This window comes from Rousettus aegyptiacus, unplaced genomic scaffold (assembly GCF_014176215.1).
Source record: "Rousettus aegyptiacus isolate mRouAeg1 unplaced genomic scaffold, mRouAeg1.p scaffold_m13_p_4, whole genome shotgun sequence".
Classification (NCBI taxonomy): Eukaryota; Metazoa; Chordata; class Mammalia; order Chiroptera; family Pteropodidae; genus Rousettus; species Rousettus aegyptiacus.
The window spans coordinates 115,785,097-115,805,734 of NW_023416307.1; the positions used below are offsets into that span (position 1 = coordinate 115,785,097).

At 52.6% G+C, this 20,638-nt stretch overlaps 1 protein-coding gene across 3 annotated transcripts; it reads left to right on the forward strand.

The window, feature by feature from the left end:
- Positions 1-1,172: 1,172 nt before the first annotated feature.
- On the forward strand, positions 1,173-17,422 carry ITIH4 (inter-alpha-trypsin inhibitor heavy chain 4). Of its 3 annotated transcripts, XM_016121821.2 has the most exons (23): positions 1,196-1,475; positions 2,640-2,800; positions 5,219-5,323; positions 5,469-5,631; positions 5,770-5,880; positions 6,394-6,522; positions 7,197-7,313; positions 7,580-7,748; positions 7,836-7,961; positions 8,171-8,352; positions 8,448-8,633; positions 10,769-10,905; positions 11,161-11,315; positions 11,621-11,647; positions 11,898-11,954; positions 12,099-12,152; positions 12,404-12,508; positions 13,036-13,104; positions 13,311-13,475; positions 14,515-14,689; positions 16,317-16,471; positions 16,608-16,704; positions 17,196-17,422. In XM_016121821.2, exons 1-23 carry the CDS (start codon positions 1,386-1,388, stop codon positions 17,263-17,265), a joined length of 2,805 nt encoding a protein of 934 aa, XP_015977307.2. In that variant the 5' UTR covers positions 1,196-1,385; the 3' UTR covers positions 17,266-17,422. The 3 variants fall into 3 exon arrangements, with proteins under 3 accessions (XP_036074667.1, XP_036074668.1, XP_015977307.2); XM_036218774.1 differs by having other exon boundaries at positions 1,173-1,475; positions 16,317-16,704; XM_036218775.1 differs by lacking the exon at positions 12,099-12,152 and having other exon boundaries at positions 1,190-1,475; positions 16,317-16,704.
- Positions 17,423-20,638: the final 3,216 nt, after the last annotated feature.

A 20,638-nucleotide genomic window follows, 5' to 3' on the forward strand; every position in this document is an offset into this window, starting at 1 on the left:
AACTGACCTCCGCCTGAGTGTACACACCACCGCACTAAATCGGCCCCTTCGAGCTCTGTCCTTTCTCTTCTGTTCAGTGAATTCCCTTGAGGGAGGCCTCTGGGCCAAAAAGTGTGGGCATCTTCAGCTCTCTGTTTGTACTGCCAGAGTGCAGGTCTTGTGTTGTTGGAAGCCTTGCTGGAGTTGAACCGAGAGCCCTGATTAGATTAATGGGGCCTGAACAGCAGCAGCCTGGGGGCTCCTGGGCCCAGCCTCTCTACCCCCAAAATAGGATAGATCCATCCTGCCTTGGCCACAGCAAATCTTGTCTCCACTCAGACACCCCAAAGGGTCCTTAGTGCTTTTAGGGCCCCATTGCCCCGTCACACTGACCTGGCCCGCAGGCTCCTCCTTCTCAGAAGTTACCCCCAGCCCTCCTCTTCCTGGCCACCGCTCTGTTTCCCCCAGGCTTGGCTTATGAAGAATGTGCTGGTTGTGTCCCCCAGCCCTAGGGAGCTGGTGGAACCACTGGTGTGAGGCGTGGTGGTGACCTGACAGGGTTCTAGACCTTTTCGGAAGGGGTACCAATACCCAACTCCCACCTGAGCCTGCCTTTCCTCAGTATAGCAGGTCCTCAAATGTTTCATTCAATCTCGTTTGGTTATAAGGCTGATGAAAAAAATTCAGTTCCTGACCAGGGCCACCATCTGTGTGGAGTTTGCACATTCTTCCCATGTGTGTGTGGGTTTTCTCCAGGTACTCCAGTTTCCTCCCACATCCCAAAGATGTGCACAGGAGGTGAACTGTCATGTCTCCATTGCCCCAGTCTGAGTGTTTGGGCATGTGTGAGTGTGCCCTTCAATGGAAGAGCAGCTTGTCCAGGGTGGGAGCTCGCATTGAGCCCTGAGCTACCGGGAGAGGCATTGGTCCCCCGCAACCCTGAACTGGAACAGGTGGGTTGGAAAAAACATTTTCTCACTTATTTATATTATCTTTCTAGAATGTATGTATAGCTCACATTTATTTCAATATTTAATATTAGAAATGTTTTGGGTCTGTCTTTAGAAGTTTGGTAATGTTTTAGTGACCAGAAATATGCTGTAGGAACTGAACTCATTTATATCAATTAACCAAGGGTGAAATATATGTCATTTCTCTTGAAGTTGCAGTTTCTAAGAACCTATCGATGATGACATTGAGGACTTACTGTACATGTTCCTGTCCCCAGCCAAGGTCCACAGGACATTCGCAGTTTGCCTGCTTATCTGAGGCCATGACAATTTCTGGCTTGTAGATCCCAATTTCCCAGAACCTGCCCCCACAGGGGCGGGGCAGTGAACAAGTTACTAATTCATTCCCCACTTTCTCTCAAGTTCAGAAGCAGCCTGCCAGACACTGGAGCCGCAATGAAGACCCCAGCTCCTGCCTGGACCTGTGGTCTTGCATTGGTCCTGCTCTTGCTGCTGGCTGTTCTCCAGACCACCACTGCCCAAAAGGTAGCAGGTGCCACGAGCACCTGTATGTGTGCCTGAGTGTGAGTGGTGTGAGCTAGTGACTGAGTGAAAAAGAGAGCTTGTATGTGTGTAAGTGTAAGTACACGTGAGCATGGATCAGTGTGTATTCAAGGAAATTGGTGCTAACCATCCACCAGGCACTGTCCTAAGGGCTTTAGGGACACTGTCCCATCTGATAGAAGGGCTGATTCTATCCCATGTTCCAGGTGAGGAAATGCAGCTTAGCAAGTTGCCCCTGGACGCTGACAGTGAGTGGGGTGGGTAGGAATGGATTTAGTGAGCTCCATCTCTCTCTGGCTGGTCTCGAAAGAACTTATTATACTTTCTTTGTCTCACTTTCCTCATCTGTATAACAGGGTAATAATAGAGGTTTGTTGTGAAGATGAAGTTTATAATACTGTGCTTAGTACAGTGCCTGGTACAGAGCGGGCACTCACATGTGTATACAAGCCACTCAGCCAGTCACGCACCTTTGTGCTAAGGTGTGTGTAGAGCTAAACAGAGCCGGTGTGTACACAAGTGTGCTGTATGCAGTCAGGCGGGAGATGTGTAAGGCTCCTCATGTGTGCACAAAGGGACCTTAGACCTGGGATGGAGAGCATACACTTGGGTCAGTGACCTGTGAGGATAGGCAGGACAACGGGAGGGTCCACGGCTGCAGGGAACGGGGACAAAGAAGATTCCCAGCTTTTAGAGACTGGACCCTTGTTGCCTCCAGATTCTCCCAGCTCTGTAGGCCCTTGGTGGGAGACTGGCAGGAGCTATTTTCTTCAATTTCCATGGAGGTCAAGGTTGCCAGAAATCAGAGGACTTGTTCTCTGCCCTTTCACTGGGCAGAGCTAAGATCATAAGCTTCCTGATCCTGCCGGGGCCAGGATAAATGAGAGTCCCTCCCAGGCTCCACCACCCGCTGTATGCTTGACAGACTGATCCCCTGCCCCATGGCACCGTAGGATGGGGGATGAAGCACACGGCTGCCTCTGGAAGGTTTACATGTGAAATGCTTCATGGGTTTATCCTGAGGCCTGATCAGTGGTTCAGTCGGGGGGTGAGGGTCAGGGCTTGGTCTGGGACCAAGGCTCGCTCTTGACGTGTGTTGTCCAAAGCTAGGCTAACATTGAAACCCCTCCTCCTTCACTGGTCCAGAATGATATCGACATCTACAGCCTCACTGTGGACTCCAAGGTCTCGTCCCGATTTGCCCACACGGTTGTCACCAGCCGTGTAGTCAACAGAGCTGACACTATGCAGGAGGCCACCTTCCAGATGGAGCTGCCCAAGAGAGCTTTCATCACCAATTTCTCCATGTAGGTACCTTCCTGCCCTCCTCCTCAGCTTGTTCCCCGACCCAGCACTGTGACACCATCCCCCCTGTGCCCCGACAGGAAGAGAGGCCCTCTTTCTGATGTGAGGTGTGTGCACTCCACCTGTAGGCAATACAGGAAACCAGAGGCTTTCCCCAGAAACTTCGTGCATTCTCAGAGACATTTCCATCCCTCCACTCATCCTTCTGTCTCTCCATCCCTCCCACCCTTTATCCATCCTTTCATTCCTCCTTCTCTCCGTCCTTCCATCCTTCTATCCCTCCATCAGTCTCTCCTAACATCCATCCCTTCTTCCCTCCATTGTTCCCTGCATCCATCCCTCCCTCCATCTATTCATTCCTCCCTTGGTTACTCTGTCGATCTCCTTCCCTCCTTCTTTCCATCCATTCTTCCCTTCATTCCTCTATCTATCACTCCCTCCATCAATTCCTCCTTCCATTTCTCCATGTATTCCTCCTTCCCTTCATCCATCCTTCCCTCTCTCTATCCATCCATTCTTTCCTCTCTTCCTTCATCCATCACTCCCTCCATACCTCCGTACCTTCATCCATTTGTCCATCCCTTTGTTCCTCCTTCAATCTTTCCCTCCATCTATCTTCCATCATCCCTAAGTGCTACCCTGGTGGCAGGTGGAGAACCACTGCATCTTTGTGTCTTTGTCTTTGAGGAGTTCAGACTCTGGGCAGCCTGAAGCCAGGCCCAGGCAGGGAGGGAGTTACCAAAAGGCAGATTCCAGCTCAGAATACAGAAAACTTCCTAACCCCTGGGCTGCCCCACAATGGAGCCATGCCTTGAGGAAGGAGACCTCCTTGGCACCAGAAGTTCTAAGCCAGGCGAGTCTCCCACACCCCAACTGGGGTACTGCAGAGAGAGCATTTCTGCTCTAGGTCAGAGGCCACATTAGGAGGCCCCGGGGATTTCTGTGGACTCTGTGAGCTGGTGATGATCCTCACGTTGTCCTCCCCCACTCTTCCTAACTCAGTTTTGCAATGTTTGCTAAACGCAAGAGAACTCTGTCTGTCCCTGGCCCCGCAGGAGAGGCAGTGATTGAGAACAGGCCAGAGGGAGGCTGATCCCAGAAACTCAGGGAGGGTGATGGGTAAAGCAGAGAGAGCGAGCGTCTCTCACACAGGGTCCCCAGTGTACCCTGAGACCTCTGAAAAAATGGCAGTGGGGACTGGGTCCCTGTGTTTGGCTCCTCCTTCTATCCCTGCCCATCCCACCCCAGCAGCCCCTCCTTCTTCTAACCCCAGAGCCAGGGGCTGTGTTTCCCAACTCACAGTATGAGCTTAATAGGCAGAACTTAGCCCCTCACATGGGTGCCAAGACCACTCACTAGATTGCAAGGTTCTAGGCCCAGCGCATCTGCCAAGAGCCCAGGACTTGCACATTTCTCTGGGTCCAGCCAGATCCTGTTGCTGAGTGAAACAGAGAAGTTGCGGGCAGGGTGCCCTTCTCCCTGACCCGGCTAGGACTCAACAAGTCATCTGGAAGGACGAGCCCTACGATCCATGCACCAGCCCCATCTGTAGCCCGGGTTTAAATTCTGACCAGAAAGGTCAGGATGGTGGGGAGGAAAAACACTCGATCCTGACATCCTGGCTGCCCCTTCCCCGCCTACCTCTGCAGCTCCCACCCTTTCACAACATGGCAGGCTTATGTTTACCTGTCATGTCCCTGTTCACCCCACAAGGAGGTTCTAGAGTCTTCATTTTCCTCCTCGAGGAACAGCCCAGGCAGTTCTCTCAGTTCCAAAGAATGGCCACTAGGATTGTGTCCCCACCCCTAAAAGTCCCGTCCAGCAGTTGTCCAAAACCTACTTTCCTGGAGGCCACTCTCTCTGCAGAGTCCCCTGCCTTGTATTGCTGGGAAGAAGGGACAGCCACAGGGGAGAGGGTTCAGAACCTTTTAGCCCTGCGTCTCCCAATGGCCTGGGAGGGTGGCATCTCCCTCCTCCTCAGTCTACCTCACACAGCTGGACAGAGGGCTGGATGCAAATGTGGCTCAGAAAGCTCTTGCTGGTGATTGACCTGTTTCTCTGGAAGCAGTCTGTGACCTGGAAGGGGCAACTGGAATGTGGGGCCAGACTGGAAGGGAGAAGAGAGGCCAGGACTTAGCTCAGCCCTGCCTCTTCTGCAACCTCCCTCCCTTGTCCATTCAGTGAAACGAATGTTCACTTACACTGTGCACGCCTCAGGGTTGATGGAAGCCTAGCATACCTTGCAGAGGCCCCTGCCCTTACCCAGGGCCCTGCACAGAGTCTTGTACATAATAAACGGTAAAGGTGGCAGGCACTCTATCAAGAGACACATCGAATCCTAGAGAGGATCCCTGGAAGAGGTGGGATTGGAGTGGACTGCCCGCACCAGGCTCTAAAAAACACCTGCTCTCCTGCCCCAGGATCATCGATGGTGTGACCTACCCAGGGAACATCAAGGAGAAGGCTGCAGCCCAGGAGCAGTATAGTGCAGCTGTGGCCAGGGGAGAGAGCGCTGGCCTTGTCAAGTGAGCCCAAAGGGGTGGCGGGGGACCCCAGTGGGGAGGGACAGAAGCTACCCCAACCCTCAACCCTTTAGCCCTATTTCCTCCACCTCCGGTGCCCATACCCCACGTGGTCCGGAGGGGCAGACTTGATGCCCTCCTCCCCCAGGGCCACTGGGAGAAAGATGGAGCAATTCCAGGTATCAGTCAGTGTGGCTCCTGCTGCCAAAGTCACCTTCGAGCTGGTGTATGAAGAGTTGCTCAAGCGGAATCTGGGAGTGTATGAGCTGCTACTGAAAGTCCAGCCCCAACAGCTGGTCAAGCACCTACAGGTACTGGTGCTGCCTCCTTCCAGGAGAGCTCCTAGATGACCCTTGCGCTGCAGAGGGTGGCCTCTCCTTCTCCCTCTGCCACCTGCGAGGAGTAGCCCTGGCTCCTAGCTAACCTGATGACCCAATTCTTGCCTCCAGATGGACATTCACATCTTCGAGCCTCAGGGCATCAGCTTTTTGGAGACAGACAGCACCTTCATGACCAGTGAACTGGAAAATGCTCTCACCACCTCACAGACCCAGACCAAGGTGGGCCTGCCACAGTCAGTGGGTTAAGGTACCAAGGGGCCTGTCTTCAAGCCAGCCCTGTGAGCCTTGGATTTCCAGAGAATGGGACAGTTGGGCAGAATTTCTAAGCTGGACAGGCTTCTGAAGTCTCTTGTGTCCATGTTATCCTTTGACAGACGGGGTGGGCAAGGCCTAGAGGAAGACAGTGTGTGCAGGTTTGAACTCTGAAATCGGGGGGGAAGGACTTTGACGTGACGCTGATGTGAGGGTCCCAGGACGTGGAGGAGAGGAGGAGATAGCTGGATTGTACACATCCTGAGCTTAGCCTCTGCTTGCACAACTCCAGGAGCAGGGGCTCCATGCTCACACCCCCTCCTCTGTATGGAGGCAGTCTATCTAACAGCTCAGCCTGAGAGAAAGTTTCCTGTGATTTGACCCAAGGCTGCATCCTAGAATTCTCACTTAGGCCGAGTGAGAGGTGGTGTTTGCATGGCCTTTCTGCTCCTCCCAACTTCAGTCTGGTCCTTTCTCCAGGCTCACATCCTATTCAAGCCAACGCTCTCCCAGCAGCAGAAGTCTTCAGAGCAAAAGGATACAGTTATAAATGGCGACTTCATCGTCCGCTATGATGTGAACCGGACCCTTTCTGGGGGCTCCATTCAGGTGTGTGGGCTCTAGGCGAGAACAGGACAACCAGGAAACCCATCCACCTTTAAGAGCCTAAGCCTGGATGTTCTAGAAGAAAAGTCAAAATAACTGCTCCTACTTATCAATGTGTACCAGGGGCAGCTAGACAGAAAACAAGTAGTTTAGTTATATAGTACCTGAAAGAATTCCCTTTCTGAGGCAAAAACAAAAACAATACTTTATCTCTGCTAAAGAACTGCCCTGCAGCATTTCCCTTATTGCCTTGGTTGCCAGGAGGCTCACAGCTCAGTTTTATGTTCATTTGCAGTAGCTTCTTTTGCAGAAGTTTCTGTGCTTCCCCTCTACTCTCGATGGACTTTGTTTTTTGGACTCTTCATTCTTTTGTTGGATCTCAGGTTTATTATGTCTGAACTTTGGTATAAGCTACCTCAAGTATTCAAACAAATAGGAGGTAAAGTGCATGTAGAGTTCCTGTGGGCCATGTGTGAGCAGGGAAGGCTTCAGCAAGAAGGGGCCAGACTGAGCCCTAAAAGATGGCAAGGATTGGGGGAGGATAGCAGTGGGACAGAGATAGAGGAGCTGGAATGAAAAGAGCATGGGGACCCGAGGATTGGGGGTGAGGAGGCTGGGCGGGGACAGGGCAGGGTTGCAGCTCTCGTCACCTGGGGTTCATCTTACTCTGGTCACAGATTGAGAATGGCTACTTTGTGCACTACTTTGCCCCCGAGGGCCTGCCCACGATACCCAAGAATGTGATATTTGTCATTGACAAGAGTGGCTCCATGAGAGGCAAGAAAATCCAGCAGGTGGGTCCCGTGGGCCAGGGCAGGGCCCTGAAACCTCCCACATGCCTCACACCATCAGCTCTTGTCCAGCAGGCAGACCCTCCCTCCTGCATCTTCCTGGGTAGGGGGCTCCCAGGAATCAAGGTTGGTCAGAGTGTGGGGCAAATCCTTCCCCTAGAGCATTCTCCATGTCCCAACTCCCGATGCAGGCCCAGGAGTACAGCCCAAGGGCACATGAGCGAGGCTCCCCCTAAGAAACCCACCTTGTTTCCACTTCCCCTGCCCAGACCCGGGAAGCCCTAATCAAGATCCTGGATGATCTCAGCCCCAAAGACCAGTTCAACCTTGTCCCCTTCAGTGAGGAAGCAACCCAGTGGAAGCCATCACTGGTGCCAGCTTCAGCCGAGAATGTGAAGAAGGCCAAGACCTACGCTGCTGGCATCCAGGCCCAGGGAGGTGAGTGCCTCTGCAGCCCTGCGAGGTGGAGGCTTCCAAGGCACTGAACCCCACCTGGGAGCCATGCTGAGAATGTGTGCCCCTCAGGGACCAACATCAACAGCGCGATGCTGATGGCTGTGCAGCTGCTGGAAAGAGCCACCCGGGAGGAGCTGCTGCCCTCAGGGAGCGTCTCCCTTATCATCCTCCTCACTGATGGCGACCCTACCGTGGGTGAGGGCACTGCCAGCAATTCAAGGGCACGCTGCCCAGAGGAAGCAGCTGGGCCTCCATAATGGCTTGCTATGGGTCCCGACTTGGGGGGGGGGGGGTCAGGGAGGGGGCGCGGAGGGATTCCTGAGGCCCCTCTGACTCTGAGATTCTAGAAATAACCCTTGAGCAAATCGCTGTTTTTTCACTCCTTCCCAAACCACTGGGTCCAGGGGAGACCAACCCTGAGACGATCCAGAGGAACGTGCAGGATGCCATAGGTGGCCAGTACAGCCTCTTCTGCCTGGGCTTTGGCTTCGACGTTAGCTACGCCTTTCTGGAGAGGCTGGCACTGGACAATGGCGGCCTGGCTCGGCGCATCTATGAGGACTCAGACTCCGCCCTGCAGCTCCAGGTGCCAGCCTGACCCCAGTGGGCTGCATGAGTGAGGGTGGCTCAGAGGGGCAGGCAGATCCCAGCCCAGACCTCATGACACCCCCTATCCTGCAGGACTTCTACCAGGAGGTGGCCAACCCACTGCTGACAGCGGTGGCCTTCGAGTACCCAAGCAACGCCGTGGAGGATGTCACACAGGACAACTTCCGGCTGCTCTTCAAGGGTTCCGAGATGGTGGTGGCTGGGAAACTCCGGGACCAGAGCCCTGATGTGCTCTCAGCCAAAGTCAGTGGGCAGCTGGTGAGTGTGGCCAGCCATCCTGGAGAGGAAGGGAAGCTGAAGCAGGCATTCAGAGGAGCTGGGTTCCAACCTGAGCCCTGCCAGACCCCAGCTAATTGACCATGAGCAAATGACAAACTGCTCCCTGCCAGTTGTGGATGACATCGGTCCCCACTACAGGGCTCATAGTGGAGAGTCAATGAGATAATGTGATTCTTCTGGGAGCAACTATGCTATGCCTGCAAATGTAGACACTCAGTGGTCGTCAGTCTGTGCTTCTGTTGCTGCTGTATGCCTGAGGGCTCCAGGTGCTTGACATCCCCTCCTGTCCTCACTCCAGCCCTCTGGGGTTGCACTCAGATAGGAAGGGCTGCTCCCACTTCACAGACGAGCAGATTGGGGTCTAGGCAGGGCAGGCAACTTGCCCTAGGCCCCACTGTAGCTGGGTCAAGAGCTTGGCTCCACATGGTGCCCTTGTCGTTACCCAGCCCTACCTGCAGACTCTATGCCACAGGGGGGCCCTCTTGTTCCACAAAGAGAAACCGAGCACCCGTTCCTATGCCAGATCCTTCTCTAGGCCCTGGGGAAGCTGCCCTGATGAGAGAGACAGCATGAGAGAGACACGAACAACGAGCTATAGGCTGGGGTGTCCCTGATGAGATAAACCCGGAAACTCAGGGGAGCAGTATTAGGAGGCCCAACCTGGCCTGAAGATGAGGAAAGGCTTCCTGGAGGAGGCTCAGCTGAGACTGCAGGATGAATAGGAGGTGGCAGAGGCCAGATGGTGGAGCGATGGAGGAATATTTCAGGCTTTTGTGGCAAGTAGGATGTGAAGGGAGAATAGCAGATGGGCAAGGCAGGCAGGCATGGGGAGCCCAGGACAACGTCTCTGAAGAAGTAACCAAGTGTCATGATGGGCAGTGCATGCCAGGTTGCCAGCCTGCCTGGCTCCTGCCACGTCCCACGTGTGAGGCCTGGGGAAGTCACCTAATCTCCCTGTGCCTCAGTTTTCTCCCGTATTAAAATGAGAATCGGTTACCTTACCCACCTTGTAAGGCTGCTGAGGGGTTTAACACTCCATATGTGTTAGCTGCTGGTATTATCCCGGAGGCCAAGAGTTCCCAAAGTGCAGAACCCAAGATGACTCTGGGTAGTTCACAAACAAACATGTCTTTGTTTAGTAGTTATGTATTTATTTTAATGTGTCTTCTGAAAAATAAACTCAAACCCTAGAACTAAGATTTCACAGGTATTTTTGCTTGGGACAAGGCCAAGTAAAGAGTATTAGCCTTTTTAAAGTTCATTTAAAGAAAATCATCAAACAAATAGCTGTACATGTGAATAGGGCAAAATGTGCAGATGGCCTGCATGTGACAAAGCTTTTTTGAGGCCCGGCACTGGGCGAGAGACAGTGGAGGATGGTTCCAGCAGGGGAGGCAGGATCTGATCCACAATGAAAAGGTCTTTAGCTGCCATATTGTTGTGACAAGAGAGGGCTGGGGTTCCTCTGCCCCAGATCCCATTTCCCAGGCTGCTGGCCACATCAGCCTGACACCAGAAGGCCCTACCTAGAACTTGGGCACATGCCTGGCTGTCACCACTGCAAAGCGCGCAGGCCCAGCAGAGGGTACCAGCTTGGACAGGGCCCCCAAACCCTATGAGGGCCATGACACCTGAGTTCTCTTCTCATCTTTGCTGCCAACTGCTAGAGAAGGCGCTTCCCTCTCTGTCCCGAGTCTCTTTCCTTGAGGTGGGGGTGGGCTGTGTCTGGGGGCCCCTTCTGCTCCACACTACTCTTGTACATCCTTCTTGCTGTTGTTTCTGCGGCCTGGGGTTCAGAGTCCATTTTCGTTTCCCTTTCTCCCAAGGCCTTCATCTGATCCTGGCTCTGTGCCTGCTCTATTGCACCTGGGATAGATTCTACCTTTTCTCTCCGCCTCCTTCTTACTCTTGCGAGATCTGTGACTGAGCCGCTTGCACCCCTAAACTCCCTCCCTATTCCCCACTCTACTCCAAGGAAATGCAGTCCTCACTGCCAGTGCATGGGACCTGCCCCAGCTCCAACCAGGTTCTTTATGGAAGTTCTCAGAAGCGCCAGGCTGGGTATGGGCATCAGACCCTCACTGCCCCTGTCCTGCCTGGGCCCCTCTTTCCAGCTCATGCAGAACATCACCTTCCAAACGGAGTCCAGCATGGCAGAGCAGGAGGAGTTCCAGAGCACCAAGTACATCTTCCACAACTTCATGGAGAGACTCTGGGCATACCTGACCATCCAGCAACTGCTGGAGCAAATGTGGGTGGCCGGTACCCTCAAGGGCCTGCTGGGGCAGCCACACAGCCTCAGGGCCTCCCCAAGCTCTTCACTGGGTGGGGGGCAGATGCAGCTGGCATGGGGCATCTCCTGGACATGGAGAGAGTGGGTCATGGTATCATGTCTGAGCTCCGGAATCTCCCAGCGGGAACCCCACCTCTCAAGGGTCTGGAAGGGAGAGAAAATCTAACTAGGCATTCAGGGACCAGCTGAGCCTCTGATGCTATCAACCTGCAGAGTTTCTGCATCAGATGCTGAGAAGCAGACCCTCAAGACCCGAGCTCTGGGCTTGTCACTCAACTACAGCTTTGTCACCCCCCTCACATCCATGGTAGTCACCAAACCTGAAGGCCAAGAACAGTCTCAAGTTGCTGAGAAGCCCGTGGAAAATGGTGAGTATGAGAGTGGGCTCCCAGCCTCCATGGCAGCAGAGTTTTGATCCAGTGTTCTCCCCAGCCCCTTCCCCACATCCCAATCAAGACCCTAACCCTGCCACACACAGACTCCCAGGATCCCCATGAGACTCATCCCATTTCATTGATGAGGAAACTGAGGCCAGGTTTCCCAACCCCCACCCCTCCCCAAGTTTACTGCATCTTTGTAGTGCTGGGGTGGGAAAGCAAGGTCGAATTTATCAAAACCACTTCAACAGTGTGTCTCTGTCTGTCTGTCTCTCTTCTCTTTTTGTTTTATCCAGAAAACAGAAACAGGAACGTCCCCTTAGGTAAGGGCCAGTACCCTCAAAGGCTGGTCTGGGTAACAGTTGGCTGACACAAGGCCTGGGACACCAACCCCACAAGGTCGCTGGCCAGGGCCTCTCCAGCCTAGTCCGTCTGCCAAGAGGGGGCATCGTCTGCCCAAGCATGCTGGTGCATTTCATCAACTTCCTCTTCATTCGGATATTGGCAGTCCTGGGCCCTAGGGGCACAATCCCCATCTAGCTGGATGCACATACCGGTCTCTCTCATTTCCAGGTCACAGTGTCTTCAGATATCAAGACTTCATGGGAATGAGAAGGTCTGGGATGACAGGTAGCAAAGGAGGGGAAGGAAGGGGAAGGGAGATTGACAGAACCTTGACCCTGGCTACAGACTGGGCTCTGCCCTTGCTTTGGGGGGAGTGACTTGCTTTGCCGGTGGTAGGGCTGGGACTCAAGTTCAGGTGTGTCTGATTAGGAGGCAACCATGCAGACCTTTTGCTCACCCACAGAAGAGGCTTCAGAGGACAAGGTAATGAGGAGCATTACCAGGGAAAGGGGCAGCCGATATCCCAGCAGGGAGGAGTTCGAGAAAGGTTTATTGTTCCAGCTTTGCATTTCTCCTGGCTGTGGGGAGAGAGGCTCTGAGAGTGGCAGGTGTGGGAAAGGGAGCCATCTGCCCTCTTCACATCCCTCTCCTGGAGTGAGTCCTGGAGCCCTGGCTGTGGGGACCCATGACACTGCTTTAAGAGAATGCAGGTGTCAACTTTTCTAAAACTGTAGCTGCTGAGATGCTGCCCAGCTTCTCATCAAGGTTGGGACCACCCGGACCTCTTCGCCCTCATTATTCCTTTGATTCATTCTCGAACCCGAATCTAAGACTAAGAGGTAAGTCACTTCCTGACCTTGGAGGGCCTTGTTTCCCTAAGGTGACAATTAAATCTGCCTGTAGAGTTGGATGAGAGTAAGCACCAACCAAGCTCAGGGCTAGGCACAACAAGACCAGGGAGAGTTGCTGTGGGGCATGACATTAGTAGTGTGTCCTTTATTTTCACTGAATCAGATTCATTATGCTCTGGAGACTAGCTCAGGATAGAGCCTTCTAGAAAGGGAAGACTTCCTCCATTCCCAAAGCCATCATTGATCCCTTGAGCTGTTTCCGATCTCCAAATCTGGACTCAGACACAGGCACAGAGCCAGGCTGGACCTTGTTTCCTCAGTGTTTTTCCTAATAGCATGCTCTTCTGTTAGAAAATCGTTTTGTAAAGGATTTCCTAGGTGGGATGTATGTGTGGCTGGGGATATGGTGCTGGACCATGGTGGATGGTCGTCGGCAGTGATGGCTGGAGGACATGCTGCTTGCTCTGAATCCTGACTGCCTTCTCCCTTTCTGTTTCTGACTGTTCTTGCACTAGCGCCTGTATTAACATCAGCACCCTCGGGTTTCGATGAAATGCTTCATGGCGTGGATTTCAAGATCAAAGGTAGCCCCTAGACCAGAACCCTCTAGCAGAGAGACCCTGGGACGAGAGAGCTCCAGGGATCTCTACGAACATGTAGTGTAGTTTTCTCAATGTTGAAGTGGAGAATGAGCCCCAGCCACACCCATCCACTACTCCATCTTTCAATGACCCCTGCCCCCAACTCCCCAGGAAGGGGATACCTAAACCCAGACTTTTTCTCCTTTCAGAAACAACCAGCACACACGCACCCCCAGGTGAGCTGCCATCCCCCTCAGCCCTCACCGAGGCTCCTGCTGCCATCCTGCCACTGCCTGGGCAAAGCGTGGACCGGCTCTGTGTGGACATCGAGCATTCTCAGGGGCCAATGAACCTGCTGTCAGACCCTGACCAAGGTGAGAGGTACACATCTAGTCAATTCACCCAGAGAGACCCAGGCACCATTCACCTCCAGCTCACGACCTTGGAGACAACAGTGGGACACCTGCCCAGGGAGGCACATGAGCAGCCTTGTCCTGTCTTCGGTCGTGGCATAGTCACACCCCTGAGCACCAACACTTGCACACATACATCCACCCCACAGGCCTTTCATTGGGCACACATATGCAGGTCTCCCTGGTCTGGCACTCCAGGGTGACCAGATGTGGGCTTGCCTCCAGGCAATGCCATACTTCAGGGGAGGAAAAACAAACCTGGGTGTAGATAAGCACAATGGTCTGTAGTCAAAGCCCAGAGCAATGTGGAGACAAGTCCAGAGGAGGAGGCATGGGCTGTCTGAGGGTCAGGGGAGGCTGCACAGGGTCACATAGGAGTGACTGGGCCTTGGCAGATGACAAATGGGGGTCCACTAGGCAGAGGAAGGGGTAGTCAGAAGCCCAGAGCTCCGAAAGATACTAGTGGGACTGTAGAGATTACGGAGGAAGTGAATGGTAGGAGGAAGGAGATATGCTGGACAGCCCTGCCCCCAAGCCCCAGAAGGGTCTTACTGGTTGAATTGAAGCGTCAGATCAGACATGGAAACACACAGCACTCAGGGACACTCACCCAAACACAGTCTCCCGCTTCGGCATGCCAGGCCTAGAGTCTCTTTGCTCCCTGAGGGTGGGGACCACCGATTTTCCATCTTGCTTTTGGCCATGGCACTTAGCTCAGGGCCAGGCACACCACAAGGGCTTTGTGAAAGTTAGCTGACTTCAGACAAGATCTCCCTTCTCATCTAAATAGTAGCCATCACTGAGAATTTGGGGGCCCTCCCAAAGCCATGTGAAACCAAGGGATGAGTAAAAAGACTGTGGAAACCGTGCTCCGGTGTGAGGGAATCCTGGGGAGTTGGTGAAGGACGGTTCTCCAGGACATAATCAGGGAGGACGTGCATTTCAGGCCAGTGCCAAGCTGGGGCCATAGCTCTGACCCCTCTGCTCCCGACTCTCTCAGGGATTGAGGTGACTGGCCACTATGAGATAGAGAAGGCTCAGTTCTCATGGATTGAGGTGACCTTCAGGGACCCCCAGCTGCAGGTCCACGCGACCCCTACGCGTGTGGTAGTGACTCGGAATCGAAGAAACTCTGCGTACAAGTGGAAGAATACACTGTTCTCAGTGATGCCTGGGTAAGTCTCAGGCTAGGTGCCAGCAGTGATCTCTCAGGCTGTGTTAGCTGGTGACAGCGCTAGCAGGTAGCCTGAGGCCATGGGCCTGGGGATGGAGTGTCTGGGCTGGGCATGAGTCCTCTGCAGTGGGCTGTGCCCACAGGACGGGCAGAGATGCAGAGAGCCCTGCACTATACTCCTCCTCTGGAGGGCACCTAGGGGTTGTCCTGGGGACCTGGCTGCCCTCATACCTAACCCAGGTCACTCTCCTGTGCAAGGGACAGTGTGGTTTGGAGCTAGTGCTACTGCTAATCTTTTATGACCCTGGATAGGGCACTTAGCCCCTCTGAGCCTATTTTCTCACTCATAACTCATGACCCCAGTCCTGAGTTAGAAGCTAAGGGAAGAATGTGGCCAAGAAGCACTTTGCTCATTAAAAGGGATAGTGTCTGCTGAGTATACTGGAAGGCAGCTCTGTATGTGGTCAGGTAATGATGACTAGAATGAGAAGCTGGAGGGTACTGTTCATGGAGATCACGAGTGTTATCCCCAGCATAGTCTTGAAGCTCCAATGAGGAAAGACAGGTCTATCTGGCATCAAGCACTGGGCAGCTGGTAGGTAGTGAAGGTGGATGTCGACCTCTTTTGGATGGGGCTGCCCCACCATAGAGTCTTCCAGACATAGCTCTGTGGCTCCTGAAGTCACAAGGGGCTTGGGAGAGAGGTGGAGGACCTTGGCCCTCTTTGAGCATTGGCCTCGGAGCCCCCAGCTTGTGCCAAGTACAAAGATCCTTATCTGTTTCCTCTCAGTGAGCCCCTCAGCAGACTCTGGTTTCCACCTAACAAATGAATAAGCACCTAGCAAGCCTGAGGGGCTCACCTGAAAACCTCCTGATTTCATAAAAAGATCTTAGTTTCCTATGATCTGATAAATACACAAAGATTGATAGCATTTTTATGCCTTGGTCATGCACACCAGAAGATGGAATAAAGAATTCCTATTGATCGTAGTGGCGGTGCACACACTTTCACGAGCTACAGAAGATACACGTGAAGAAAAACAGACCACGCCCTTATGTTGAATCATGTCAAAAGATAGTGTAAGTTTAGTGTAAGTCCATTTAAAATAACCTCAGGTAAACAGCAGGGTCATATTCAACATGCTCGAAGGATCCTAATATTTCTAAGAAAATGAAAAAGATAAGAATTTCAAAGATTACGTTAAGTAAAAAAGAACGGAATAGAATGAGAAGAGACTTGCCCTTCTGGAAATAAAAACACACGATTAAACACTAGTCATCCAAAGAAAGTGGCACTAGCCATAAAAACAAAAGGGACAGAATAAATGTATCAGGTACCCCCTGAATCGTATAAAATAAATTCATGAGAAGCCAAATCTAAGAGGGAAAGGAACGATTATTTTGTCTTATAAATACTGAGATAACCAGATATCATTAAATTAACTTTGTTCCCAGTTTACTAATGCGGAAACTAAAACCCAGAAATTTAATGGACTTCCCCCCCAAGGCTACAACAGGAATTCTGAGGACAAGGGGGCAGTCCCCACTCACTCCCACCCCAACTGCCAAGGGTCTCTGTGGGTGTCTCCATGTCTACCTTCCTCTCAGGATGCTGGATTTCCCTACAGCCTCAAGATGACCAAGGACGAGGCAGGGCTCCTGCTGCTCAGCAGCCCAGATAAAGTGACCATTGGCTTGCTCTTCTGGGACGGCCCTGGGCAGGGGCTCCGGCTCCTTCTGCGGGATACTGACCGCTTCTCCAGCCACGTTGGCGGGACCCTTGGTATGCCGCCCATGGCCCTACACTCAGGGCATCCTCAGAAATCACCTCTGCCTTCAAACAAGCAATGCCCCGAATTTCTATGTGTCTCCCGGCCTCCCTGTCTTTATCCTTTGCTGATCCACCCTTTGTCTCTCAGGCCAGTTTTACCAGGATGTGCTCTGGGGGCCCCCAACAGAGGCAGATGACAGCAAACGAACACTGAGTGTTCAGGGGCATGACTACTCTGCTACCAGGTGACTCAGCACAAACAAACCACTGAGCTTTGCCAGGGGTGGGGTTGGAAGACTGAGAGCTGGTGTCTACGGGCCCCCACTTCCCTGTCCTTGCACAGGAACTAGAGATAGGCAGGTAAAAGGTTGATGCCTTAGACATGTCTGACCCAGCTCTCAGTAACCCCACAAAAGACAGTCAACTCAGACCCATAGAAAACACACCAGCCCAGTGATCACTAGGGTAAGTTGGGAGCAGTAGGAAACTCCCTCTGAACTCTTGGAGCCCCTGACCCTGGAGACCACACATGTTTGAGTCCCCATGGGCAACCGAGCCTTGTTGGCCTATGCCAGAGGGAATTCTATGGGTCCCTGAAACTCCACCTTCTATGTTCCCGTCTCCAGCTCTTTCCCTCTCCCCACTACACCTGAGGTTTGCTGACCATCTGTCTGTCTGTCTGTCCTTCTTTCCATCCATTTGTCCATCTGTCCGTTCGTCCGTCCATCCATCCCAGAGAGCTCAAGCTGGATTATCAAGAGAAGGCCCCGGGAACAGAGATTTCCTGCTGGTCTGTCGAGCTATAGTTCTGATGGGAGGAGTTACGCCTTCTTCAATCCCCATCCTGCCCCACTGCATGCAGATGGCTGCCATCCTGTGACCACAGGGCCACCTGTGAAGCCCGGGCTGTGATGGGAAGGGAAGTTCCAGCCATTATAAATAAAGGTGGTGTGAGTCCAAGGAGTGGGTGTCTGTGATTCCATCGGGCCAAATCTCAGCACCTCAGAACAGTGTCCTGTACACTTAGCATCGTGTAACATTAGAATCTTCTACTGTTAGCACCTCAAAGGCCTGTGGCCAGTAGGCCCCTGGAGAGCTTTCAGTCCAGTCCATTCATTATTCAAGGAGGGAAATGAAGATTTAGAACAATTAAACCACCCATTTAAATGATCACTCCAGCCCCCAGCTGAGGGCCTAGGGCAAGAGAACATTCTCTGGGAGCAAAGATTCAGTCTCCCGTCCATGAAAACCAGTTTCGACTCAAAAAAAAAGTGAAATGAGTAGCAGTTCTTTATAGGCCAACTTCCCCATTCTCAGCAAGTTTTTGGGCCCCTTTGCAATGAGATTTGCATGACATAATTTGATTTTCACACCAGTTTTCAGGAACAGGCCTGTCTGCTCACTGCCCTATAAAGAAGCTAGCACTGGAACACAAAGGAGACAGATGCTCCTGTCCCAGGAAGGAAGCGTCTGTTCCCAAGAGCCTCCAGTCTTATGAGAATGACCCAGGCCCACAACTCTAAATTCTGGGCTGTCGAGTGTCTCTTCTCTTATCCATGCCCCAGGTTAGGCATCCCACAGTTTCCACCCAATTCCTGCCAGACAAAGCATACTTAGAAAATATTTATAATTATTTCACCTACTTCTTTTAAAAATGATACGTCTTTCCTTATAAATAAACATAAAGAGAATAAAAGCAAAAACCATGCGAATGAGAATAAGAGTAAAAGAGCCGAGTGTGGCGAGAGTTAAATCCGTGACACTAGAGTAAGGTGAGCTGCAGCACAGCACCACAGAGTTTGGCTTTGAGCTTCCTAGCAGCCAGGGTAAAGCAGAAAATTAGCTCATTTTCTTGCCTAGAGAAGGCAAATAAAATCAGCAGTGAAAACAAATTTTCCTCCCAGCTCTTGAGCTCTACAGGGTGTGTACTGAGTGAGCCTTTCTAGGAGGGTGAGAGGAGAGGCCAGTGGAAGGGGGCCTCTAGCAGCAGGTTTGCCGCATGGGAACCCTCCTGTGCTGCTGTCTCTCCATCAAGCCTGGTTGGCAGTCAGGGAGCTCAGCCCAAGTTGCTGTGAGACAAGGAGACAGCCTTAGGGGCTCTGTCAGACTTGCTGTGTGGAGCTAGCTCTGAATACTGAGATGAGAGGGGTGCTCACCCCTCTGGGACAGCACCACTTGGGCTGGGCTGTGGAATTCGTACAACAGCAGAGGGGTCATGGGTGATTTTCTGGCCCAGCCAGCAGGGCAGGTGTCCTCCATGAGCAACTGGAGGTAAGTCCATGTCCTTCACTCCTTTGTTTACTGAATGCTTTCCGGCACATACTTAGGTCAAGCCTGGGCTGACTGCTATGGGTACATTGGGCACTGTGAGAGATACAGTGGCTATTGTGACAGCTGCTGCCCAGAGAACAACCAAGTACCACAAGGAGCCCAGAGGGAGTCATCTTGCCCAATCTGGGGCATATCAGGGAAGGCTCATTGGAAGCCTCATGGTTGGGGTTGAGTTTTGAAGAATAAACAGTAGTCGGCCCAGTGAAAAAGCAGGACAAAGACATCAGGCCTGGAGCCAGGATATTAAGCTATGAGTTCAGGATAGGTGAAGGAAAGCAGTGCCATGAGGCGAGGTGGAAGGGGATGCTGGAGAGATGGAGAAGCAGGGCCGGACCAGTACTTCTATATATACCTTGCCACGGATCACGACTTCTATCCTGAAAGCCACAGAGCCATCAGAGACTGAAGGAAGGGACAGGCACAGCCAGGATGACAGATTGGGAAGAGGACAGAGTCTGCCTCGAGTTTGCATGGAGGGCCTCCCTAACTCTGTTGAGAGAGGGCAAGAGGCAGAATTTAAGCTGCAGACCCCCTCTGCCTTTCCCCAACCTGCTGGGCTAGGCTGCTAGCTGGAGTGGCAGAACAAAGGCACTTCAGGAAGACTGGAAACCATAATGATGATGCGTCTTCACACCCTCCATCTGGTAGAATCTTTCTCCTCATTTCACAGATGTGAAAACTGACCTCGAGATGACTGGTTTAAAACTACATGGCTCCTCAGGGGACTGAATAGGTGGTAGGGCTTGCCCACGTTAGGATATCCCTTCCCAAGCCTAAGCCCTTTTTGCCAGCTCAGCCTAGACACCTGCCATGTTCACTCTGGAGCCACATCTCATGTGGCCATCTCCCTAGAGCAGCAACAGCCGCCAGTCCACGAGCAGCTTCTTGTAGCCTCCTAAGGGGTCTCTTCTGGTGATAAACACATCCTCCTAGAGCTGCTCCCACCCCCAATACGCTCCAGGCTCTATCCCCAGGTTGGTGTCCCTCGGAAACCCTAGCCTGACTCTAGCAGAGGGACCCCCAGAGTGAGAGGTAGGAGAATATCCTCATGACCCATGACAAGATCCCACCCCCACCCCTGCTGGCATTTATGACTCTTCCCAGTCTGACTCCAACCTCCAGCTTGTGTCCCTTGCCATGTCCTCGAACAAAGCTACCCGCTGCTTCCTTCAATGGGGTACCCTCTGCTCAGCATGCCCTCATGAGAGCACCAGAGGCAAAGGAACTGGGGCAGGAGGAGTTATGTTTGCAGAACTGGAGGCAGTCTGTGTGTCTGGAACCCAAAAAGTAAGGAAGAGGGCCTGGTATATGGGGTTCGTGAAGCTGAGAAGCCATAAGAAGGACTTTTGTCTTTGTCCCCAAAACGAGTGGAAAATGTCATTTTTAGGGTTTTAGGCAGGGAACAATGATCAGTTCTGCTCTGTGGAAAGCTCTCTCTGGAGGTAGGGAGACCGAGGAAGGAGTCATTGCAGTTGTCCAGGTGGGAGAGGCTCTTGGAGCACCTTCTGCAGGAACCTATCTGACCCCCCGCACCTCACCCAGGACTTACTTTGAGGGTAGAGCAGGTGGTCATTGTGGGATATGACTGGAGGGTCCCTGGGATCCCCAGCCAAGATTATAAGGCAGACTTGAGGCACCCATGCAAATCAGGAACTAGTTTACTAAGCTGCATGCCCCAGATCCTGGGCCAGAATGTTGGGTTTATCTGCTGAATAGATGAATGGCTGGTGGATAGATGGATAGTAGGTGGGTTGGTGGATGGATGACCAGATGATTGGAGGGATGACATCCACTATTAGCTGCAGGCCGTGTGTGCCCTGGAGCACTCTCTGCTTCTGAGTCATAGAA